This window comes from Augochlora pura, chromosome 10 (genome assembly GCF_028453695.1).
Source record: "Augochlora pura isolate Apur16 chromosome 10, APUR_v2.2.1, whole genome shotgun sequence".
Taxonomy (NCBI): Eukaryota; Metazoa; Arthropoda; class Insecta; order Hymenoptera; family Halictidae; genus Augochlora; species Augochlora pura.
In genome coordinates this window covers 209,972-234,810 of record NC_135781.1, presented here as the reverse complement: position 1 = coordinate 234,810, position 24,839 = coordinate 209,972, and the positions used below count along the sequence as shown (strand labels likewise).

Sequence of the window (24,839 nt, the reverse complement as noted above, 5' to 3'; positions counted from 1 at the left end):
TTATTCGAACGTTTCTAAAGGAACGTTCTTAAATTATGCTACATCTGCTGGTAGCGGTATTTCCGTTTGAACTTTTACTTTCCTGGCCCGTGTTATCGCGACGATAAATTCGTTTCGAACCGTTGTTGCTGCGAATTTTCGAACGATTTTAAATGGCAAATGATTTCGTTACGCTTTTATTTAAAAAAGAAGATCGAAGCGACAATGTACCTTGTTAAATATCCGTAGCCTAACGATGTCGTCGATACCCCGAACAGAAATTTTATGCTGAAAATAGCCGGACAATTGTCCGAGGTTTGTTAATCAGCCAAACGGAAGTTCGTTCTAAAAACAAGTCCTAGGAACGATCGCGGATCAAAGCCGATCCGAAACGACCGTCGCGGTTCTGGTCAGACCAGGCGAACGCACCAATCGATATTCCGTAAAATCGCGACGTAACCAAGATTTACATTTTGGTCGTCGAACGGTCGACGGGAACGATAAATCACACCCGATTAACTGTTTTCAACGGCGGCGGTCGTTTCTGCGGATCGTTCACCGATCTTAATGGTTGTTTTCCGGTCTCGCAGTTCGCGCGCTTCGCCTCGCCTCGCCTCGCCTCGCCTCGTCCCGCCTCGTCCCGAGTTAATCTTAGCTATTTTACAGTTCCTACGATTTACAGCCGGCTGTCCGGTTATGGTACCAGGTGCAATTGAATGGAATTCGTCGGCCGCCGGTAACTCGTGTATTTTGCGGTCTCTGAAAGAGACATCGTATCTCGGCGGGGCTTCCAATATTCGTGAAATCGACTAAACGGTCTGGACGAATCGATCGAGATGAAGAGACGACTGTCCCCTCTAGGACGGTACGCTGCACGCCGATCCTCGAAGAGTCTCGAGAGAATATTTTCGCGTACAAAAATGGTTTCGCGGATGGAGATCGAGCGATAAACGGCAATTAAAGTTGACGCATCGGCGGTACTGTCGACATAATAGACGAGTTTGTAAGTGCGAACGAGAGGCGTTCCTAGTTCCTGTCGGTGCGAAACTACTCGTTACTCGATTACGATTACAGTTGCGAGCGCGTACGCTCACCGCGGAACATACAGATTTCAGGTTCGACATGGTCGCGTAAATACCACGAATCGCGTCGGCTCGAAACAAGCGGTCCGCTTTCGAAGCCCCAATTGCCAAGATTTAATAAGCGGCTTTCGATACGACGCGTACTCGTTGAAGCTATTCCTCTCCGCCGAGCCGATTCGCGGCTACCATTTTATACGACGGCGACGGCGACGGCGACGGCGACGGCGACGGCGACGGCGACGGCGACGGCGACTCGACGCGACGCGACGCGACGCGACGAACCGTTGCTCCCGTGACATTCGGTGGCCCGCGGCGTCATATTTCACCGGTTGTCCTGTTAATTGATATTGATTGCGTACAATTAGAGGTCCCCTAATTAAAATATGAATATTAATGTCTTGCTCGCCGTTCGCGCGCGCGCGCGCGCGCACGCAACGCCGAAGGGGGCCGGCCGGTGCGCGAAACCGCGGCGTTATTCCACCGCAATTTGTAAGTCGCCGGAAAGCGCTGCGTTATTTTAATGCTAATTATGCGTTAAATGAGAATTGACCGTTACAAACCGCAAACCGACCGATAACATAATTCTGCCGGATAACGCCGACATTCCGCGAGCGTGTCGCTAAATCCAGCGTACAAGCTGTTTATTTATGACAATGTTTAGAGTTGTTTAACACTTGCTTGGCACCCGGGCAATGAATATTTAACGGATTGCACGCTATCATCGTTTGTTTGTTCAACGGTCTGCGGCGCGTCGCGATATTTCACCGAAGCGAACGACGGAACGCGTCGCGACGCGAGGCGCGAACGCGCGCGCGCGCGCGCGCGCACTTGTCGCGACCACGGAAGCGGAGGGACGAAGAAAACACGCGGGTTACCCGGATATTACGCCACGCGTTACAACTTGCTACAACGGCGCGCATAAAATTAATTTAACTTCCTTTATGCAAAGTACGCGTTAATTAACAATGTCCCGTTAACAGGATCCGCAAGTTGCTTCGTTTCGGATTAATGCTCGACACGCGTTATTCCGGTAAGGAGGCGGGACAATATGTATTGTAGTGATTCGTTCGTAGCAGGGGAAATATTCGCAATAATGTTTCGTTTATTTTAATGAAAGCGGTGCAACAAGTTACTCCGATCCTCCTTCACCAAGAAATTCTTTGCTTCCACAATCGTATTATTATTTTTGTGTGGTTTACGAAACGCCGCGTCGCGCCTCTCCACGCTGCCGGTTCTACCCGTGTGTTATTAACGTTGATCATTACCATATACCTGTATCGTCGAGCGGATCACGCGTATCGCGGACAACGTATCAATCGGTCAGCAATAAATTAAAGCGTTCCGGCAAAGATTCGCGACGAAGAGAAGAAAAGTTACAGTTACATTACAGGATATAGCAGCCGCGCGCGCGGTTTACATAACCGCATCGTTGACGCGCGTGCTGCGCTCATCGATCGCGTTCGGCAAATCCTTCGAATCGTCGAAAGCTGTTTGCCGCGGGGCGCAAAGGCAAAGGCAGCGCAAAGGCGCGGTTAAGGCCGAGAGAAGGGATGCCCATGTTGGACGCGAATCGGTGTTTAGCAATAGCTGGAACGAACCTTCGAAGATTGGCTGCGAACCAAATTTTCATGGACGGTCGCGAACGGATACGACCGCCGTCGAATTTATTATTCTATTCGCGACAGTTTGAAATATGGATTCGCCATCGAATTGAACGCACGGTTTCGCAAGCAACTGGGATCGTTCGTACCGCGCGCGTTTACCCTGGGAATGAGTGGCAAGCTATCGTCGGCGGCGAGGATCCTTATGGCGCATCGATCGTCGCCGACGTCCCGGCCGCGCCACGCCGCGTTTCATGGACCGTCGACGTTTCGATCGCTCGAACCGCTTGGTGTTAACTGGGAAACATGTCCCACCGGTGACAACCCTAATGTAGTGCTTGCAGTTTCTTGAACGAGCGCGCCATTCGAGGAAACGACAACTCGCCTCATCGATCCTCGGCCAGCGGAACTCGACCACTCTATTTTGACCAAGAGCTGCGACCGTTCCATCCGCGTTCCAAATGTCTGCCGATCGATTCTTATTATTCGCTGCTTCCATCGGATCCGATGTTCTCTTCGAAACGTCCAAAGAACAACCGTTCTTCCGTATACCGTGTTTAAAAGACGCTCGTTAAAATTTTGCAACCTCTTGTAATAGGAACCGAAACGCAGCCTGCGCATAGGATGTCAATTGAAAATTTTCTTTCGGTCGAAAAGACTCGGCGTTGTGAAACTTCTAGTATCCAGAATACCTCCTCTTGCGTTGGTCGGGTGTATGGTAAATCCGAAGCACGTTGCCAGCCGCGCGCCGGCGTGAATTCGCGTTGGTCCGTGGCATGGGCACCCTAATTCCAAGCCACGGTGGGCGGTTCGAAGCTACTCATCCGCGTAGACCCGCAGCAGCACCGGCAATCGGTTTTCTCGGGGCACTCTCGTCAACGTTAACTCGATAATGCGTCGAGGAGTAAACGTCCTCGCAGCCGGCGGAGAGCGCCGTTCTCCAAAGTATGTACTTTGGCCGAACGAACCGATTCCAAGGGAACGGTGCGCTTTATCCGACTCTACGAACCCTGACAACATGGCAGCAGTTTACGCTCCACTTAATTTCCGAATTGGATGCACCGACGAATACTTGTGGCATTCGGCTGAGCGACGTTAAATATTCGGCCACGATCTACGGTTCTAGCAGGCAGGGCTCGGAATTAACCTGCGCGCAACGCGTTTGGATCGCGAGGGCTACGCCCCCGACTGTTACTCCATGCACGCGCTTCTGTAGCATTCGCACGATCAGCGGAAAGGGAAATTATCGAATAATTCCTCAGAAAAATAGTCTTAAAATTTCGATAACAATCGTTATCAATGCCGAGATTCTCGACTACATCTTGTAATTATTAAAAATCGAAAGAAATCGTGTTGGTTTCTCTAAGAAAAAAGTTTGCAACGCCTAAAAATTGCGTGGGTTATTATCACGACGATTCTGGATTAGAAACGATTCGGAAATAGATAATCGTTAGCGAAGATCTATAGTTGGATCGAAAAAGGAGGAATCCTCAATTTCCGACGCGAAATTAGTCATTCCACGCACATACCTTGTTGCACACCGCCAGCTACACGCAATTTGACGGTGTTCCATTTGGCTCATTCCCGATTACTCTGTTCATTCCCTTCATTGATCGGTTCACCCGAGCAAACTGGCCAATAGCGGTGCAATTAACCACTCCGTCTACACAATGCGTGCAGAGAATGTCGCGGGACTGACTAAATTCTAAATTATCCTCGCCCTGCGAAATACATACAGCGTTCGCGCCGAGTGCGAGAGCGGGAGCTTTCCGTGAGAACGTTCGACGAGATTCCCTTGCAAACGGAGTCGTTCCCGATCGGATAAAGGCCATGTTTTATCGCTGGCTACAGCTTCGACATGCGCGAACCGTCCGAGAAGAAGAAAATCGTATCGGTTCGCGTCTCTATAGTAAATCGTACGGAGGACGGGACCAAATTGTCCTCCCAATAACGCCGACGACGATCGAGGACGGTGCCAAGCGACGTTACAAACGATGTACATACAAAGTTTCTTGCATCCTTCCACGTCTTACGGACATTAGAATGGATGTCTAATGTCCGGATGTCTCGAAATCCGACGATGTCCGTCGCGAATTTTAGCCGCGTCGGGGATGTTTCGCTTCGGCTGCGGGCGAGCTCGAGGGTTCGAACGGAGAAGGAAGGAAGAAAGGAAGGAAGGAAGGAAGGAAGGAAGGAGGCAGCTTCCGCGAAAATTCCTCGAGCCTGCCCGTGGTCGTATCGCGATCGCAGTCGCGATGCTGCTAACCATTCCCGCGGCTCTATGCTCGTCCCTCGCCTTGTCCTCGGTATCGGAGCACCTCGTACCTGGGAACCTCGGAGTTCGGAGCAGCGAATGCGAATCCAGGTCGCCCCATTTTCTAATTGGCAATCGGCCTGATCCGCCAGTGAAAACTCTGCCAGCGAGTTTCGGTTGTCGAAGGCTGCCAGGTCGATCCATCGACGCGTTGTCGGGTCGCGTTTGCCCAGACCTTGCACGATTCTCCGTTCCCTCGCCGTCGCGCTCGCGAACCTTTTTCTTCCCCACTCCTTTCGCCACTCCTCTTTCCTCTTTCCTCTTTCCTCGTCTCCCATTGTCCCGACGCATTAAGCCCGCGTACGCGAATGCGCGACAATTTTCTCTTCGTTCACGATGCGTCAAAGTTGGGCCGCCCAAAACACCCCGAATCGACAGCCACTTCCTTTTCGTAGAACGTGCGATCTAATTTCTTTCTAATTTTTATTAATCATTGATATCGCTGCGCTACTTGGGGGACGCAACGACAACGTGGAGAATTATGCATTCGTTAAAAAATAAAGTAAAATAAAATTAGATTGTCAGATGCGATAAAATTTTATCGTGGGCGTGCAATTTATGAGGTGCATCTTCTGCTCTATTGGGGGTGGTAGAAACTGGATTTATGATTTGAGCAAGGAAATTTAAATAATTTACTCTCATCTTTTCTCCCTTACACCGATTTCTCCAATAATGCCAGAAACCCGTGAGACGTAACGCGAACCGTAACGAAAGCTAAGATTTGTACGCTTCTGAAATGTTAATCGAGTCCTGTTGTTGTTGTTGTTGTTGCAGAGAAGGACTACGGGGATAACGGTGGACAGCGGGGAACAGAATGCCGTGTTCGTCCGCATCTCCGGTGAGTTCATCGAATACCAAGTAGAATTAAACTTTAACGAATGTCTTCGCACCTTTTATGCCGATATCGAAAAACTATAAAATCTGCCTATTATGGGACAGATCGGTTGTTAGGCGGCGAGTCTACGAAGCGTCACGAAAGTGACTCGGAATCGGAAAATGAGAGCATCTTTGCAAATGCAATATTTGCGCCAAGAATAAACAATTAACTTCGAATGACCTTAGCAATCTGTAATTTCCCGATTGCGAACGGCTTTCGACACTCTGTAGAGTCTAGAGCGTAGAAGTGGCGGACTTCTGTGGCGGCAGCTGCTCGCCGCACATGTCCCAATAGCAGTTACCGTGTTCTCCCTCTCGTCCTAATCAGTTAAATCCCCGATCCCTACCATGTTTCACCTGGCATAAGCCACATATTTAATATATAGCTCATAAATCGGCGATAGTCGATAAAAAGGGATACGGAAATATTACACGGCTAGACCGGTAGATCGATCGAAATGTACACACCGCATTATACAGACTTCAGATTTCAGAATATGTATTATTTATTTCGCATCGGCTCTACTTTGTCCTGTTCTATTTGAAAAATAAAATGCAAACTACGTACGCGCGTCTCCGGATGCTATCGATTCGAACTTGGAACTCGGCAACCACCGTTCGTTCGTCGTCCGTTCGAACAATTATTATTTCACGAATCGGAAATCCTACTCTGTTTGAAAAATTAAATAGAAGCTACGCCAATTGCCATTAATTCGCGCACAGTGGGCGCGGTACGTCCGTTGAAAATTACCTTTGCAAACTATTATTAATTCACGAATCGGATATCAATGAAATTTGCGAGCTCCGAGTACTTTTTAGCAATAACGTTCGCAATCGATACGAGGTCGCCGAGACGCGAATACGGTTTAACGAGGTTGCAACCGCGCGAATGGATTTCGAAAATACGAAACTGCGCGAGGTCCGCGCATAATTCCATATTAACGTTCGAAATTGTCCCGACGACGGGCGCTGTCCTAGGAAGATTCGTCGTTGGATTCATCGACGGATCGAACCTACGTGATTATACGGTCAGCCGTCAAGGCGGGGCTTTATCGAGGCAATTAACGTTGGGACGAATTGACACGTCCGAAGAAAATAATCGAAACAAATGAACAATTAAGGACAGGAGGATTGCGCGTTGCCTCGTTTCGTCTGATTCGATTAAGGAAAGTGCGCGCGGCGAGCGGCGTAGAAAGTGGAACGATCATCGCGGAAAACGACGTATTTTCCGCATCAACGATAAACGATAAACGATAAACGATAAACGATAAATGCCCTCTGTCCCATCTGCCCGGTTTTCTGTAGATACGTGCGCGTATCTTCACCCTTTCTGTTCGATAAACGATCGTACGCGACACCTTGCTTACATTCGGTGGAAATATTTATATTTACAACTGTCGGACCAAAGTTAGCATAAGTGTTATATAGACATGCGAATCTCAAAGCGAGGTGGAAATTTGATGGAAACACAGTTCCGGGGTAAACAGGGAGGTTTCGAGTCTTTGTAGCCATTTAACCTGTCCATGACACAAATATTCATCTGCTTAAAGTTGGAATGAAACCAACGCGGGATACCAAGCGAAGGAGATAAAGGAGGTAAAGGGGTGGTGAGATTAAGAAGGAGTTTGGCACGTGTCGCAGGTTTCGGATGTTCGTTGGGAAAGAATGTCGGGAGAAGAATTCGTGGAGCTGCGAGATGCGCACGAGATATCTTGAAGATATCGCGAAGATGCGCGCGATGGACGACGCGTGCCTGCATCGAATTGGTCCACTCTGCGAGCCATTTCGCGACAACGATGGCAGAATGTAGTTTCGTCGTGCGTAACAGTTTCGTGCAACTCGCGGGTTTCTCGAGGCGAGAACTCGTCTCCGTTAGCTCCGGTATTTTATGCGAGTCGCGCGATGTTCGTGTTCCGATAGGTGTAGGTAGTTTACGGTTTCGGTGGAAGTTGTTCCCAGCATCGTCGACGGTGGTTATCGCGTCTCTCTGCACTCTACACTCTGTGCTCTATGCTCTGGGTCCCTGCTATAGCATCTAAATAATGTCTCGACGATAAGAACACCGCTTTATAATGCCTCGAGGTCCTATTAGCGGATCCGATGTATGGTAATAGTTTCGACCTTGAATTACCAGCGATAGGAGCAAACTGCTTTTTCCTTCCATCCTCTCTGGTCCGTTAATTCGTATTTGGTTAATTGGATCCAATCTGTTCTAGAAGATACGCGTTTGTTCTCACGATTTCCGACTGGAACACGATCTCTGGTCGATCGATTCAGGAGGCCGAGCGATTCCTGCGATACAGGGGATGTCGAATCTTCGAGGAATCGAGAAGCGCTATTCGCCGACCGGTTTCGCAATTAAAAAGGACAAAGACGAAGCTGCCTTATCGATTTCTTCCCTCTAATCCAGATGCGCTTCGCGTTTCTGTCACGGGATTAGAAAGATTACAGCTATTCTATATTTCTCTCCGTTTCGCGTCAAGGTGTACACACCATAAACTATCCAACGCCGCGCTATACAAAGGAGTCTCGCTCGCAATCATTTGGAAGCAACCCTGGCAGATTTTCGGGAGAAACGGCAAGAGTCGCGCGCTGCTACCAATAACTTTTACGCGTGCGAAGCAACCGCCTCGAGGAGAAAAGAAAAAGAAAAAGTAATACGAGATACTATATAACCAGTTTTCTTGCAAGTAATCGAGTTTCGGCGCTGTTTACGGCGCCATTGTTTCCCTATTATTTCACGGCCCACTAAAAACTTAACGCGGTCCATACGCTGAGAAACGCTGGGCTGCAGTGCTTAAGGGCGAATTTACAACTTTCCAAGTGGGGATGAAACGTAGAATACCGGGTGAAAGTTTTCCTCGCGCCGTAACGAGAAGTTACGCGCGGGAAAAGTGATGTTTATGTAGAACAGAGTGACCGTTGCATTCGGAAGTTGCTACGATAAAGCTTGCAATTGCAATTTGCAATTTGCAATTTGCAATGCGGTCGAGCGGTCGGTCGGTCGGTCGGTCGGTCGGGCGGTCGGGCGGTCGGCCGGACGCTGCGACGCGCACGAGTTCTCCGCGCGGTTGAATATTCGCGAGCTGGCTAAGCTCGAGCTTCGGTTGCTCGAAAATGCTCCATGAAAATCGTTAATTGCGAGCGCGCACACGCGACGGCAATAAACGTAGCAACGAGACACGTTCAATTTGCCGGGCGCGCACCGACCACCAAGAAGCAGCAAAAATCCGGCGAATATTGTTACCGATCGCCGAACGTGCTCGAAACGCGAATGAAACTACGGCCGAGTAGTCCCTGCTTCGCGCGATATAATAAACTCGATCTCGTCTCTGATCACAATTGATCACATTGACCGGTGACGCAGCAAACGCGCGAAAAACTCATCTCGGAAAGAATCGGGACTTCCGTTCGCGGTCAACGAAATTTTGTCCGCGCGGTTGGCGTGGTGGCCGAACCTTTATTTTCGCTCTAAACACCGTGGCAGATTGGAACGAATCGTCGTACCGCTTCTCCGATTGCAGGCGGGAGGAGCGCTGCAAAAAAGAGAAAGAGAACTGCGATTGCTTCCGAAAAGACCGGGTTTGCGCAGGGCGTCGCGTCGTTCCGATCGCGACGCGAAAATACCATAGTCGCTGCGACGAATTCAATTAGAAGCGGATGATAAAAATTCTTCTCCGTAGACTACGGATATCGATTATTTCTTTTCTGCAGAATCTTTTGACGAACTGCAAACACTCCGGCGTCAAAACGATAAGGCATCTCCAACTATTTGTGCTCGGTTTCGTATAATCTAGAAAAAGAGTTATTACTAGTCTACTAGGGAGAATGGTTGAAGCGGTGTTACGGCAGCTAGGCTCGTGTTCGTGTAACCGGAGGAAAATTATTCGTAGGACACGCTTTCGTCCGAAAACAATTCGCAACGGTTGATTTGACACGCATTACCGCCGACAATGAAAGAAGCGTAATTAAAGCACGAGCCGTCTCGACAAAACGAACGGGCTCGACGTCGCGCGTCGCACGCACGAGGATCCGACCCGACCCGCGACCCGACCCGAGTCGTCGGCCAGGTACCGGGTCTATAAACGTCAGGAGCATGTGCGTGCGATCCGCGCACTGATCTATGCACGCGCGCCGACAAGAGACGTATTGAAATTAATTAGCTGCGTGAATGGGCCACGCGGAAGTGCGTCGGCGCGGCGCGGCGCGGCGCGACGCGGCGCGTTGTAATTTTAACGTGGCGCATGGCGCGGCTATTTTCAGCCGTGCCGATTACGATCGACTATAAACAACAATGGTAATAATAACATTGCCATCGTCCTCTCGTTGTCAATGAGCAGGCGGTGGCCGGGGACCATCGGAACTCGAGATTTGCAGCTCGCCGCTTGAGCAACGATCGTCTCCGATTACGGATTTTAAGGTCAACCGCTCAAGATCGAACTTGGATAAATTCTAAACGCAGACGCAGACGATCTTGCGTCGAATCGGCCGTTGCGGCAAGGTTCGCGCGTGCGGGGTTGCTCGAGGACGTTGGTCGTCGTCGTCGTCGTCCTCCTCCTGGTCGACCAGCGGCTTAACCGTAGCATTGGAACGGGAACGCTCAACACATTCGCTGCCTGCCGGCGAATCCGCATAGAACGATTTATTGCGATTTGTCAAGCTGTCGTTTGATCCTCGTCCGTCACTCGCGGCTGACACCTTTTTCACCGAATCTCTCTGCAAACAATGCTCCGCCCCGCCCCTCGGCCGCATCGCAGGCGGCGCTCCCTCCCTCGCTTCTCAAAGATAGAACTTTACTACAATTTATCTTTCCATCGTATCGATTTCCTTCGCATGCTGTCAACGCGATATGGCAACGGACCAATTCGTTTTGCAATAGAAACGCGGATGTAATTTAGCAAGGGCGCGTATCTGCGATTCGAAATCTTCTACGCTAATTGCGCGCGATAAAAATGTCGCGTGCGCGTGAAATCCGCGAGATGCGACGATTGCCTACGTCGGTATACGGATCGGTAACGAACATTTTTCACCGGAAACGGCAAGGTGTTGCGCGATTACCGTTGCGTTCGTTGATAATGCGATAGGATAATGCAAAGGGATGAGCGACAATGGCGGTTCAACGATAAGTATCGCGGTGACGCGAAACATCGAGAGACGCGTATCTGTCGTTGAAAGACGAATTTTTCATGCCAATAATAGGTTTGCGCAATGCGATCGTGTCTAGAAAGCTTTGTCGGGGCAACATACCATAGTTGCAACATCGCGTCGAACGTGCGCCACTTGATACGCGCATCTCGCCTCGTTAATAATTTCTGTTGCACAATTCGTGGACCGGGTACCTACTTGCATTAGTTACGACACGAGACACGGTTCGACATCGAGTCAACTACAATGACTCGCGATCGTACGATGATGAAACAATGCCGACGACGGTACACCGATGTTTTATATCGATTTCTTTGAAAATCACCCCGAGACGAAACTTTGCGGATTTGTGCGGGTATTCTCGGCGAACAAAAATCTTACGAAGAATGCCCATTAAAAAGTTGAGAACCTGAAAAAGTTCAAAGTTGTTGAAGAATGTTAACAACCCGGTAGACTGACGAAACTTTGAGCTTACTCCCCTTGCAGATTTTCCGGTAATAACCTTTCGTCGAACGACGGCAATGGGCGTGTCAGACCTTTGCAGCATTTATGCGCGTTGAAATCATCTCGCTGAAATTATTCGGATCACTGTTTTTTCGCGTAAAATTCCACGAACCGAAGGCTCTCGCGTTATCGCATCGCGAGCAATTATTTAATAATTAGTGAATTTCGAATTTCGTTGGCGAAAGGATGAATTTGGAATCCTGATTCGACGATGAATTCCAAGATTGCGGAGAAAATGATGATCCGATTTTGACCCTATTCGCAGAAAGCACGGCGCTGCCACCACCGAGCGTATCGGTAACCTTGCCGGAAGTCAGCGATGAACCAGCGAAAGAGTCACCGTTCAGACGTCTGTCGGAGGTGGACCGAATCCTCTTGGAGAGTTTGGACATCGGTCGTTCCCGGCCCAGGCCCACCGGTCGATTCCTCACGATGCACAAGCGGCGCCGTAAGAGGCTTACCACGAGATCCTTGAATCAGGAGCAGGGAATGCTGGACGATATTTTCCATGGTCTGGTTCAGGTAAGCCATCGCGCAGTCGGCTGGAACTCGCGCGATTACAAGAGAACAACCATGCACGCGTACGCCTATGAATACGCGTAGGGTATACACCCTCGCCTAATCTACAGCCTACAGTCTATAGCGGCTATAGACAAAATTCTTGGACATCTTTTCGAACCGTGAACTTTACGTAACATAACCCGTCATTTGGAACCTCTTCCGGTTCTACGCTCTAGCGGTTTTCATTCTAGTAGGTTGAAATCGCGATTCGCGGAACGTTTCCGCGAAAAACGTTTCTATCGAATTCGAAGAAAAGTTGGTTAATTAAAATCGGCGGCCGATCGGATCGATAAAATCCGAACTGGTTAAGGGACTCGCGAACCGTTAGCCAATCGAACCGGAAAACCGATGATAGCGGTCGAACGATCAAAACCTTTGAGCGGTTTAAGCGGTTAAATGCTAATATGCCATTACTGGTCAGAAATGATGGTGACGCGATGGTGTATGAAAGTCACTGCTTTGATTAGAAGTAAATTTATACGTTCGTGGGTTCGCGTGTTTACATAAGAAAAATATATTCGCGGCACATAAAACGCATCGACGAAACGCCTCGAGACGCCTCGAAACGCCAATTTTCGAGTCCGTTCGTGTTATTTCTCGTAGATTTGCCGGTAATAGCACGGCGTTCCACCGAGGCGTCGGATAATGGAAACCGTGCAATGAAATCCGAGCGATTCGAGAAACGCGAATGTTCGTTTTATCATCGGTGCGTCGAACTCGGCTCGGCTCGGCTCGTCTCGTCTCGTCTCGTCTCGTCCCGGCTCGTCTCGTCTCGTCTCCTCTCCTCTATCCGCTCGTCAGAAATTTCCATTTTACCGATGCTAACTGACGTCGCCTTTCGATCATTTGTTGCAGTGCGTGCTCCAGAAGGCCGGCAATTGGCGGTTCAATGCGTTTACGTTGGAAACTGTGACGGGAGGTAAGCCAAAACGTTTTTCTTTCGCACAACCGTCAATTTCGTTCCATAGTTTCGTTGCTCCCATTCTAATCTACACATTTATTCGAGCACGTTCGAACACGATTTTCAGGCCGATCGCTACCAGTATTATGCGTCCATCTTTTTCATTGGTACGGACTGTTGCAACATTTCAACTTGGACGTGGTAACGGTGTGGAAATTGTTCGGTAAGAATACAAATGCTTCTAATTGATCCAAAGACGATGTACAAATAGATAAAAAGCGTGACGACGACAGATTGCAACTGAAATCGAGCTAAAGCTGCCACGTTTTAGCAGAATATTTGCTACGGATCAGCGATACAGGGACACACCTATTGCAGAAAACATTCGATATTAAAACTTCATTTCATACGGATGGCGCGGTTAATACTCTATTTTAAATCGGTTCAATTTATAATTCGCTCTCAATTTCCAGTTCGAACGAATTTGTTCCGGTCTTGGTACCGGAAGCTCCAAAGTATCGCAATTTTCCACAGCTCCTATACGCGATTCCACGTTTGTAATAGCGTCGCGTAATTTCAAACGGTATGGAATTTAATTAAAAATTCTCGAGCAAACGTTTACTTAGCATAAAAACCTGTGCAAAGCGATCGCTTTATTTTTCCCAGAATCGTCTCCATCCGTTCTCCGATCTCTCGTCTTCGATCGACAGAAAATGATTGCGCAAATATTCCATCTGCGATCTAATACGTCGGGAGGATAGCAATCGATCGCGTCCGCTGGCTTAGACAGTAGAATCGCCTCGAGCCGCATCGTTCTTAAATTGTATCGAGTGTCCTTAAATCGTCATCCTAAATTTACGTCCCTCGATTGTCGCGACCGCGTCCTAAAGAAACTTTCGACTGTTCGACCGTCGCGAAATCCGGTCGAAGCGATTTCTAGAATCCGCAACTCGGGGAATGAACGGCGTGTTTACAGCGTGTTGCGCGGATTTCCGTTCGTTCGAATCGGTTGGTATTCTACGTAAATACATAGTTGTAACAACATATGGTCGTGTTTACTTATCGCGTTTGCGGAATCGAGCAAGTATTTCCGCGGCAATATCTCCGCCGCCCCCGCCACCGCCCCGCCCCTGCCTCGCACCGCTCCGCCCCGCCCCGCCCTACACCGCCACGTATCGGGGGAATCGAGTGAAAACACGGAATCTGCGGTCGTCTTTAACGATCTTTGCCTCCTCTCGACGCGAAATTTTTGCGCTGTCGCATCGCCGGCTCAAAATACGGGCGGAAAGCTGTTCGATCGCTGTTAAATATTCAAGAGAGAAGAGAAGTCCCGCAAGAGACGCGATTCCTCCGAGCCACGTATTTGTACCTGGACGAAGGGTGCGTCCCACACGACGAGTCGTTCGCGATCGGGAAACTAGCGAGGTTCCTGGGCGTCGGTGACCAACGAGAAGCGAATTCGGGGTGGTTTACCCGTTGGCTAGCGGCCGTCTCGAGCCAGCCGAGCTCGACTCTCTCTCGTTGGTCGGCGCTCTTCGTTCGTAACTCGTAAACGTTGCCGCGGATTGCGTTTGTCCCAACGAAAACGTTACTTCGAATGACCTCAGAAAATCAGACACCCTGTACATACATACATACACATGCAGCAATAACATTCTCGAGAGAACGTCAGCTAACGAGACGCATCGAAACGGTAATTATCGACCCGTCCTCTAACGCGCATCGATTATGGGAAATTCTTGCGATAATTGATCCTCCGCGGATCCGGGTCTACGTCCACGCGATCGTCGCACTTTTTAGTTGACAATTTCGCGATCGAACGGAACGATCGAATACGTATTCGTTATCCAGGTGCCGTCCTACCTTTTCGTTTTGTTATATTTAATCCTGAGAAACCTTTGATTAATTTCAACCGAACGAGCGAACTCCCCGATTAGTCCAATTACGCGTTTAAATCGTGCATCTTTTACTTTCAGCAACTATGAATTTCATTCGCTGCAACGCCCGCGTGCAGAAATATTTAATGCGCTTTCTATTATCGGCATTCTTTCGTGTCAAAGGGACGCGAACGAAACACCCCGTTGGAGGGTAAAACCGTACGTTTTTTTTTTATGGATGTAGGAAACCAAAGGACGAAGGTAGACATTCTGTGCGGAACCGCGTGCTTTTGAATCGCGGACTCGCTCGTATAATAATGTTTAAAAATCGCCTGTTCGCGAATAATCCATTGAAAACGCGGTAACCTTCCAACTTTGCGGGTTGCTTCCACCCTTTCGACGGAAATTATGCCGATAAAAATAAACGCTTGTAAAATGTTTTTTCCGTGGACGAGGCCGCGTCTCGTGCGAATTCCACGAAAATCGGCGCGCGCGCGCGCGCGCGATTTGACATTCTCCCGTAAAATCTTTTTGAAAAAGCGAAAGAAGGAAACGATGGAAGAAGCGAAGCGAAAAATGTTACGATGCCGTAGCAAGGTGTACCGTGTGCTCTTTTTTAACGTAAAATCTGAAAAGCGATTCGCGAAGCAAAATCCGGGCGAAAACATGGCCGGTTGAAACGCGGGTCGATTAGAGCGCGACGGGATAAGCGACAGCCTACCGTATATTTTATTTTTGTTCCATCATTCTTGAGGCACGTTTCCAACGCGGCTGGACGTTGAGCTCGGTCCTGCCAAAATTTCTTGGAGCAACTCTCCCTCGACGACGATGCGCGACAAAGTTATTTCGATAATGCAACGCTTCTCGAATTTATATCGTATTACCGCCACACACGCACACACACACACACCCCCCTACTTCCCCCACAAACAAAAGAAAATCTTGCTCGCGCGCGGCTTCCCCGTTTAACGCTCGAGTACCGCGGAAAGTGATTAACTTATATTGCCTTCTGCGTAGAGGCAACGAAACTCGTTCAAAGACCAGATGATAGTTGGAACTATCAAATTTATCTTATTATTTTGTGGCGCGATTAAGATTCCGTGCATCCGACCAGCGAATAATTTGAGAAACGTAATCGTTGCAGCTGTCGATCTGATCGAACGCTAACCATTCGTTAACGATTCGCGTATTTGTTTGACCGGCGCCGTCCTCTGGCGACGCCAGAACCACGATCCGACGACGATGTCTAATCGGTGCGATACTTCCAATAGCTTTCATCGAGGAGGGTTATCACAGCACAAACCCTTACCACAACAGTATACACGCGACGGACGTGACGCAAGCGATGCACTGCTTCCTTCAAGAGAAAAAAGTGAGTATCGGCTGTCTGCCAAGGAGGGGCTAGGCAGCGAGGAGGAACTGGAACACAGTGCGCCGGCACTGGCGAAATACATAGTCCGCAGAAAATAGTGCAGGTTGTACGTTTACAGATTAGGATGCACTTAACCGACTTGGAAATCATGGCATCGCTGATAGCCGCGGTGACGCACGATCTGGATCACCCAGGCGTCAATCAACCGTTTCTCGTCGCCACGAGCAATCACCTGGCTGCGCTCTACCAAGTACGTTTCCCAAACAGTTGGATCGAGCTCTCGGCTTTCGATGACGCGCGAACCTTTCGGTAATCGCGAGCCTGTGTGATTGCAGAACACGTCGGTTCTCGAAAATCATCACTGGCGGTCGGCGATAGGATGTCTTCTGGAGAGCGGCGTTTCCGATCAGTTGCCCGCTAATATCAGACCAGAGCTTCAACGACACATCAGCTCGTTGATCCTGGCCACCGATATTACGCGGCAGCAAGAGTTCCTCGAAAAATTCAAAGTAAGCGCTCCAACCGATCCAACAGAAATCTATCGCTACGCAAACGCGCGCGAATCGAGGAAAGAAAATCGCGGCAAAATCTGCGGAAATTCAAACTGCGAATCCTCCTCTGAAATTGTTAATTATTTCGATGACGATATTTAATGCGGTATCGCGGTTCGACGAGTGTCATCAGATAACTGTCGCATGGGAATGGCTCCGGAGCACGGACACGGGCACGTGAGAACGACGATGAGAGCCCGCGTGCCATTGGCCGTCCGTTAACTGTCATTTACCCCGAAAGTTGACAGGTATCGAGCGGCTACTGTATCCTGGATAATCGTGCGGAATATTACATTCAAGAAACGCGCTTGGGATCGCCGTTGAACCCGTTTTTGCCATTCCGGGGAAAATGGAAGCGCGTTACTAAACGCGAACGAAACGTTCGAACAACTTACTAATTTAGTTGATACGTACTCGGTTTTGCATAATTTCCCGAAGCTTTCGGCAATAGCGTAGGCTTTTCGAAAGGTTTAGCCGCCAGTTTAGCGTCAACAGGGAACACGGTCGTTACGATTGTTAACATGGATCGGTATGTTGCAGCACTATTTGGACGAGAATCTGTTGGAAATGGAGCGCGCGGAGGATCGGCATTTCATTCTGCAGATAGCCTTAAAATGCGCTGATATATCAAACCCGTGCAGACCTTGGGACATCTCGAGGAAGTGGTCGTACAAAGTATGCGAGGAATTCTTTCGACAAGGCGATTACGAACGTCGGCTGAACCTGCCGGTGACGCCGTTATGCGATCGACATACCACCAGCATACCGAAGATACAGGCCGGATTCTTCAAATTCGTGGTGACACCCCTTTACGAGGAGTGGCACCGTTTCCTCGGGGACGGGCTGAGCGTCTCGCTGATGGAGCACCTGCGGGGCAATCAGAAGAAATGGGAATTGTTGATCCTGCAGGAGGCGGCCGAGGAAACCGAGACGGAGATCTCCGAGCTGGAAGAGATCGAGGACGAGATCAGCTCGGCGGAGGACCCGGCCGCGGACGAGGAGGTCGGAAGCATCGATCCGCTGATACCGGCGGCGTACGTTCAGTCCTCCCGGATCCAGAGTCTGCCGGCTCGGGTCGGCCTCGAGCGGATCGGCAGGCGTCACTCTGTCCCGCTGAGCGTCGCGAAACCGTTGTCCCTGGTCCCGCGCGCCACGGCGAGGCGCGAGAGCCTGCCCACCGAGCACAACAAGGGCAAGAGCTTGCTGCTGCGTCTCGAGGACCAGAGCCTGCTGCTGGATCCGGGCTCGATGTCTCTGCTCTCGTCGAAGAGCAGCGTGCACGAGCTCTCTCCGAACGCGAACGCGAACGCGAACACGACGGAGAGGCCGGTCAGCGCGGAGAGTCTGCTGCCGGAGCCGAGCATAGCCAGCATCACCAGCAGCGCCGAAGCGTCCAGGCTGAGCTCGGTCCTCCAGCCGGACAATCAAAAATCGGGGGCGCAGTCGAAGCAGCTGACGAGGCAGCAGACATTCCCGCCTCTGCAGCCGTACGTCCGCATGAGATACCTGTCCACCACCGCGGAGATGTCGCAGTGTTACTCGCAGACTCTGGTCGAGGCGAACAGCTCGGCCTCCTCCTCGGGATCGGTCAAGGACAAGTCCTGTTCGAACGGCCATTGCGGCACACCGCCGACGCAGGAAGCGGACGCGTCGCAAGCCAAGTCCAGCATCGAGAAAGCATCCCGTGAGTCGCTGGTGGCGGACGCGGCGGGCAAAAGGCGCGGTTCCGCGGTTCTCGAGGCTTATAGACCAAAGCCGGACGCCCTCCCGACCGGCGATCACCCGCGGCGTCACTCCCTGTCCGTGCAAGCTATCCGCCTCGACGACGCCAACTCGAAGAATCGCCACCACAAACGACCCGCCTCTGCTCAAGGATCGGACTCCGCTCAAGTGTTCTACGCGTCACTGACCGGCTCTCGGAACGACAAGAACACCCGCAACGTCGACCCCGAGGCGAGGTCGGACGGCGGGCCCGCGTCCAAGGCGAAACACGAGAGTGAGAAAGTATTGGGCCAGGATCCGCGGACTATAACGTCGTTCAATAAATCCGACCAGTGTAGCAGTTCGATGCATGTCGCGAAACCGAAATGCGTCGAGTCCGAATTGCGAAGATACTCGACTCCTGTGCCAGAAACTAAGACAATAATGACCGACGCCGGTGGCAGACGGTTCACCGCGATACCAGTGTCTTCGGAACTCGGCACGCATAAAGTGTTCTTCATCGGTAGCCCGCCAGACTCGCCGCCCCTGATCCAAAGCATATCGTCGTCGAGCGACAGTGGCAGCGAGCCGCGGAAATACGCCGGTGACAATGAGATCGTGTCGATCGGCAGCAAACGGGACCCGGAGGCCGTCAAGGAGAAGAGCTCGAAGGTCGCCAAACTCAGCCTCGACGTGCAAATGAAGGAGAACGTTGACCCGCGCGCGGTCGACGATCCGAAAGGGATAACGCTGTCTAGGAAGGGAAGCCAGGTACTGTTTTTATGCCTCGTTGACGCATTTCGTATCTTAATACGGTATAACGCCTTTCGCGTTCTTTTCAATTCCGCGCGTTCCCTACGAACGTCTCTGTGGAATTGAGCAAAGATGGTTTAGTTTACAATGCTTTGCGTGTTGTGTTAGCCATGGGCGAGAAGACGAGGATCTGCTCCAGTCGGTCTTTTATCAAGATTGGACGACATCACCGTACCGTCTATACCATCCACTAGGGTTGATCATACTTCCAGGCGTGGATCCGTACCCACGGACATTACAAGGCACCAAGGTAGAGTAACAACAGTCATCCCTCATCCACCCATTGTCCAAGGGAACACATGCTAGTATAGCGAGTAGAAAAATTTACGTAGGAGATACGTAATCGTAAAAACGGATCGATAGTTTAATGTGGCCTGTGTGAATCTTCCTTAGGAGAAAGTGACTTATTTTACGAAATGTAAATACCGGCCTACGTACGATCTAGATACCGATGAAAGTCAAGCGGGGTGGGGGTGGGGGCAAACGATGGAAATAACTAACATATTAGACACGTAAGTTGCACAGAGTACGTGTAAAACATAACTCCGCTCGATTGTGATCATCTAACCGATGTCTAGCATGTCAAGTAATTTTCAAGATCCGCGTTCGCTAACAACGAGTAGAGAAACAACACGATAGAAATAAATAATTTCGAGTCTTTTGAAACTAGTTTCGACTAACGATCAAATGTTTAGGATCATTTGAATTGTAATGGGTTTTGGGAGAAAGAACGGAATTGATAATGCTACGATTTGATGGTACACGTAGGTGGAGGCTGCAATCGATTGGCCTTAGGCGTTAGAGAGGGAAACATTACAACACCCAGGAGAGCGAGTCTTCCGCAAGAAACTGCTCTTGGAAATCTTCTCGGCAACATTTTATCGTTAACCAGTACGTGCACAGATTTCATAGTTGTACTTGTAGAGAAATGTCGTTTGGTCGATGCTCACCGATGAAATGTTTTCAGATGAACGAGAGAATCTCCCAATGAACAATAATAACAATAATAACAATACCGGAACAAGCAACAATAACGGATTAGCAAGAATAATCGATAGCACCGGACCTAGTATGCCGTCGCCGCGGCGAGGTTCAGTGCCAGCAGACATATCTGAATTACGCCGTGATATGTTCAATAGGAGTAGCATAAATGGTAAGCCTCGTAATCGGAAAAAGATTTTGAGGAGGAGAAGTTCTGGAGGACCAGAAATGTTTTCTGGAGGATCCACAGATGGGAACGATAATGGCACATGGCTTATATGGAAGAGGGAACTAGGAAAAAGGGATCCGATTCCTGAACCGCTCGTCAAGCGAAGAGGTTCCCTGCCCATAGAGATGGTGGCCATTTCTCATGCTGGTCGGTACAATCGTAGATAAAGGAGGATGTCGTAAAACAAGCCGGTACCATTGCGTTCTCCACTAATATTTTTAAAAACAAAAAAATTCATTCTCTCTGTTAAATCGTTCGAAAATCGCTAAAATCAATTTCCCTGGCATCGTTGAGCAAACAAAGAAAGAACGAACGAAAGAACGTCCAGCGCTAGTCCACCGTAGAATTCTTAACGGTGTAGATGTCAGCTTATTTGAATTTGTATGTAAAGTCCGTAGAAGTAGGGAAGCGACTCTGGATCGTTACTAACGAATTTACTGTGTGTGCACGGCAGGATCAGGATCGGGGGCTCGAAGATCCAGTTTATGGAGACTTTAGCATGGAGTTGATGCAAGTGGACCGCCCGTGCAACCAACGGTTGACAGTAGATCATCGAATACTACCGCACTGACAGTCTTTCCTTACAACATTAGCAGCAACAGCGATGATTGACTTCCATGTTCCAAGATTGCCAAATCTGAAAACTCCTCTTATCGGTTGTCGTTGTCGTGGGGGCAAGTGAATTTTTGTAAAATCGATCGTGATTTTCATCGCAACACAGCTGCAATACCAACGAAAACAGTTAGTTAGAGCGCGTCCTATCGTCATCTATTGCAGACAATTGTATCGCCATTGTCATAGTCTTGTAATATTAATGTGCGCACTGGAAATTCTGCTGGAACGAAAACGATGAAACAAAAAGCATGAGATGTGTGTATATATTATAATGTATGTATAACACATACATACATATGTATACCCCATTGGTCACATTGGTCATTGGTCATTGGTCATTGGTCATTGGTCATTGGTCATTGGTCATACAAATTTAGAAGTGTAAGATTGGCAAGACGATAAACGTGTGACCATTTCATGACGGGGTCAACGTAGAAAAATGAAAAGTATGAATTCTAAAGTCTTCCCCCCGCAATTTACGCGAACATCGTGGAAGAAATAAAATGTATACATACTAGTTATGTTCGCTTTATATCCATTTGTGCCATACACAGATGTTGTCTAAGATGCGACACAGTCAAACACAGGGTTCAATACGAAGATTTTAATAATTAAAATGCCTAGGTACGGAGAAGGAGAAAAGACTGGTAGAGAAAATCACCGCTATTAAACTAGACACTTAAAGAGGCACATAAATCGATTGAAACGAAGTGACATTTGCTCATAGCTAGGAGAATTATGATTTTTTAAACGTTCAAGGCAGGATAATGTTATCTTCGCTCGATTATTCATTTATCGCATCCATCGTACCCATTAAATATTCGATACGTTTCTATGCCGGAAGATGAAATTTGTTAGTTTAAGTCAAGAAATAAGGAAAAGTAATAGCTGCGAAAACTAACTCTGATAAACAAAATAAAATAATATACTCAATATCGGCAGTAGTTTCCTTTAAACTGTAATGAAAAACAAGATAGACATTCCATTAAACCAAGTAGTATACAATGTGTAGAACACAAATCAGAATTAATAATAATAATAATAATAATAATAATATTAATAATAATGTTGTAATTATTGCTATTTATCATCGCTCATTACACTATCATTACTGTCATTATTGTCATCATCGTTGTTGTTATAATTATAAATGAAGTCTTAATGACCGTTCAAGTAGATAGAAATTATAAACTTAGACAGTAACGATACCTGCGTTTAAGCACAAGGTAAATTAGTTAGTGAATTGCGTGGAACTATGACCATAATTGTTTATAACGAAAACAAAAGATGGTTACGATGTATAGGTTTACGGTACGTGAACCACAAAATCAATCAAAAACTGCAAAATTCGTAATAGTAATATCTCTCAATGTATTAATTCAATGACACACGTTTGGTTAATTAATTTTATTTGCATAAAGTACAATTAATAAACTGCCTATGCACAAACAAATGTATACAAGCTAGATTCAAATATTATCTATTATTATTTTGTTGTAAATGTTTTCGTTGTAAATGTTTATATGCATATAAACATACACAATACAACATAGTCATTAAAGAATATCATTTTGATAGTATCTTGTATTAGTTTTTAAGAGAAACTTATATCACGTACTGCTACAACCTGTCATCCCTCTGACTATCAGAAAGTAAAGAAATATTAATAAGCCATTGCAGTTCAATAATGATATATAACAAATCTAAGTTTAATCAAAGTAACAACCGATATCTGTATTGATGTAATATAGATAGGTCTCATCCATTTCTCAAGTAAACTGTTGTAAGCTTAGCGAATTTCCCCTGGTGAGGTTTCTAGATCTTCTCGACGCAAAGCCTGTCAGAGCTATATACGTGTGTTTCACTCAATGACCAGAACAAAAGGAAGGTGTGACAAGATCGCCTTAAACCGATTCGAACTCTTTTTAAAAACAATACGTGACAACAACACCTAAGTTTTCCTATTCGTAATGCAGAAGCGTTCTGCATAAATGACTTGTATAAGTGTATTAATAACTAAGTTAGTATAAACCTACTAGTCTTTCTAACTCTAAACAGAATTTGTATAATATGTATATGTACATGCGTACGCGTGTACGTATACACGTATACATTCGATTGAAAAAAAAAAACATGCACAGAAAGCACCAACAAGAGATACATTGTCAGGAAATGTTGAAAAATTGCATTACATAATTTATTTATTGATATCTCTTTAAAACACCTTTACAGACAGACCAATAAAAATGGGACTAAATGAAACGTCTTTGTGAAAAATGAAAATTGACTTAGCTTCTGAAAGAAATTCGAACTCAATATTATAAATGACCACTCTGTCGAACTACTTTTTGAAGAATTTATGACATCTAAATGTACATGTTGCACCACATTTCAATAGAGAATGATTAACATTCTTCAAAAATTCTTCTCCTCTGCCATCCTATAGGTATCATGTACTCACAACCACTTTCTATGATTGTATTATCTTGGAATGTGCAAAATGAATAAATTACTTTATAGGAATGAATGTAAAAGTAAGATATTTAACATATATTGCATCAAGCAGTGTTTACGCTCAGATAAATGTTCATTCTACTATTTTAAAGTTCGTTAAATTATTACAGATTTATCAATTTCTTTTTCTAAAATTTTGTACTATGACTATGGTTTTAACAAATGTACTTTCAAAATTCGAACAAAATTCTAAAATATTTGCGAGCATGTAATTTTCTGGAACGGCATAGATCGGTCGAAATGCAGCAAATATATTAAAAATGTAATTTGCGCAATGTTTTTTCTTGTTCTTCTTTCTATAGAACATAAATATTTAGATGTTTGATACCTAGAAATAAAACAATTTTTCGAATGAATTTTTCGTTGGTCGATCGTTTAACAGCTAGGAGTTTAATTTGGCAATCCAACTTCTGACAATTATTCGAATTCAAACGAATGTTTAAAAACTATCGAGTAGAGAATTTAAGAAAAATTTAGTGAGATACTTATTTTTTAAATCAAAAACCAAAAAGACAAGCAAATACTACGAAACAAAGTCTATCTACCGTTACTTTTGTATAGCGCTTTTGTTTAATTTCTTTTCGTATTGTGTTACAACATTAAATGTTGTAATTGTACACAGGTAAAAAAATTTTGCGCGCGATTCGCAGTATTGGAAATGTCAATTAACAAATAACAATTCGTACGTAATCGGTCCGACGATAAGAAAGTCGTTATGTATTTTCTATAATATTACTGTAGATAGCTACTGCGTTAGATACAATTAAACAATGTGTTCTTATCATTATTCGTAATTAAATTATAATGTTGTTACAATAAACACAAGATGCAAAACAGTATAAAACGAATGCGTGTACGAATGATAGAGACAAGAGTGCAAGCGTGGTCCAGTTAATTGTCCTATTTACATCGGGCAATGCGAAAAAAAATTAATATATATATATATACATATATACATATAAATATATATATGTATATGTATATGTATATGTATGCGATGGCTCTACATGGCCTATTATATTCGGTAGATTGAAATTACTATAGTCGATAATTATAGTATCGAAATTTTTTATAATTTCCATTCGGTTGTATCAAGTATTTATTTTGTAAATGTAAATGGAACTTATCGATTACATGACAAAACTCCCGTTATAAGTTTAGAACTGAATGATACATGATGCGATATGTAAACCCATCTTCTTTATTAAAAAAAACACACAAAA

The 24,839-nt window shown here is 46.9% G+C and overlaps 1 protein-coding gene across 7 annotated transcripts in view; it reads left to right on the top strand.

The window, feature by feature from the left end:
- Positions 1–24,837, top strand: part of LOC144476297 (uncharacterized) — a 63,715-nt gene extending 38,878 nt beyond the window's left edge. For 3 of the 7 annotated variants that reach the window (XM_078193029.1, XM_078193025.1, XM_078193026.1), the window contains 12 exons: positions 5,751–5,814; positions 11,767–12,023; positions 12,918–12,981; positions 13,091–13,186; positions 16,112–16,212; positions 16,331–16,462; positions 16,548–16,721; positions 17,304–19,235; positions 19,386–19,527; positions 20,046–20,168; positions 20,245–20,634; positions 20,942–24,837. In XM_078193029.1, coding sequence (XP_078049155.1) covers positions 5,751–5,814; positions 11,767–12,023; positions 12,918–12,981; positions 13,091–13,186; positions 16,112–16,212; positions 16,331–16,462; positions 16,548–16,721; positions 17,304–19,235; positions 19,386–19,527; positions 20,046–20,168; positions 20,245–20,634; positions 20,942–20,985 — 3,519 coding nt within the window. In that variant the 3' untranslated portion in view covers positions 20,986–24,837. Of the gene's footprint in view, positions 1–5,750; positions 5,815–11,766; positions 12,024–12,917; positions 12,982–13,090; positions 13,187–16,111; positions 16,213–16,330; positions 16,463–16,547; positions 16,722–17,303; positions 19,236–19,385; positions 19,528–19,670; positions 19,790–20,045; positions 20,169–20,244; positions 20,679–20,941 lie in introns of those variants that run through there. The other 4 variants (XM_078193028.1, XM_078193030.1, XM_078193027.1 and 1 more) reach the window with 4 other exon arrangements.
- The last annotated feature ends 2 nt before the right edge of the window (positions 24,838–24,839 follow it).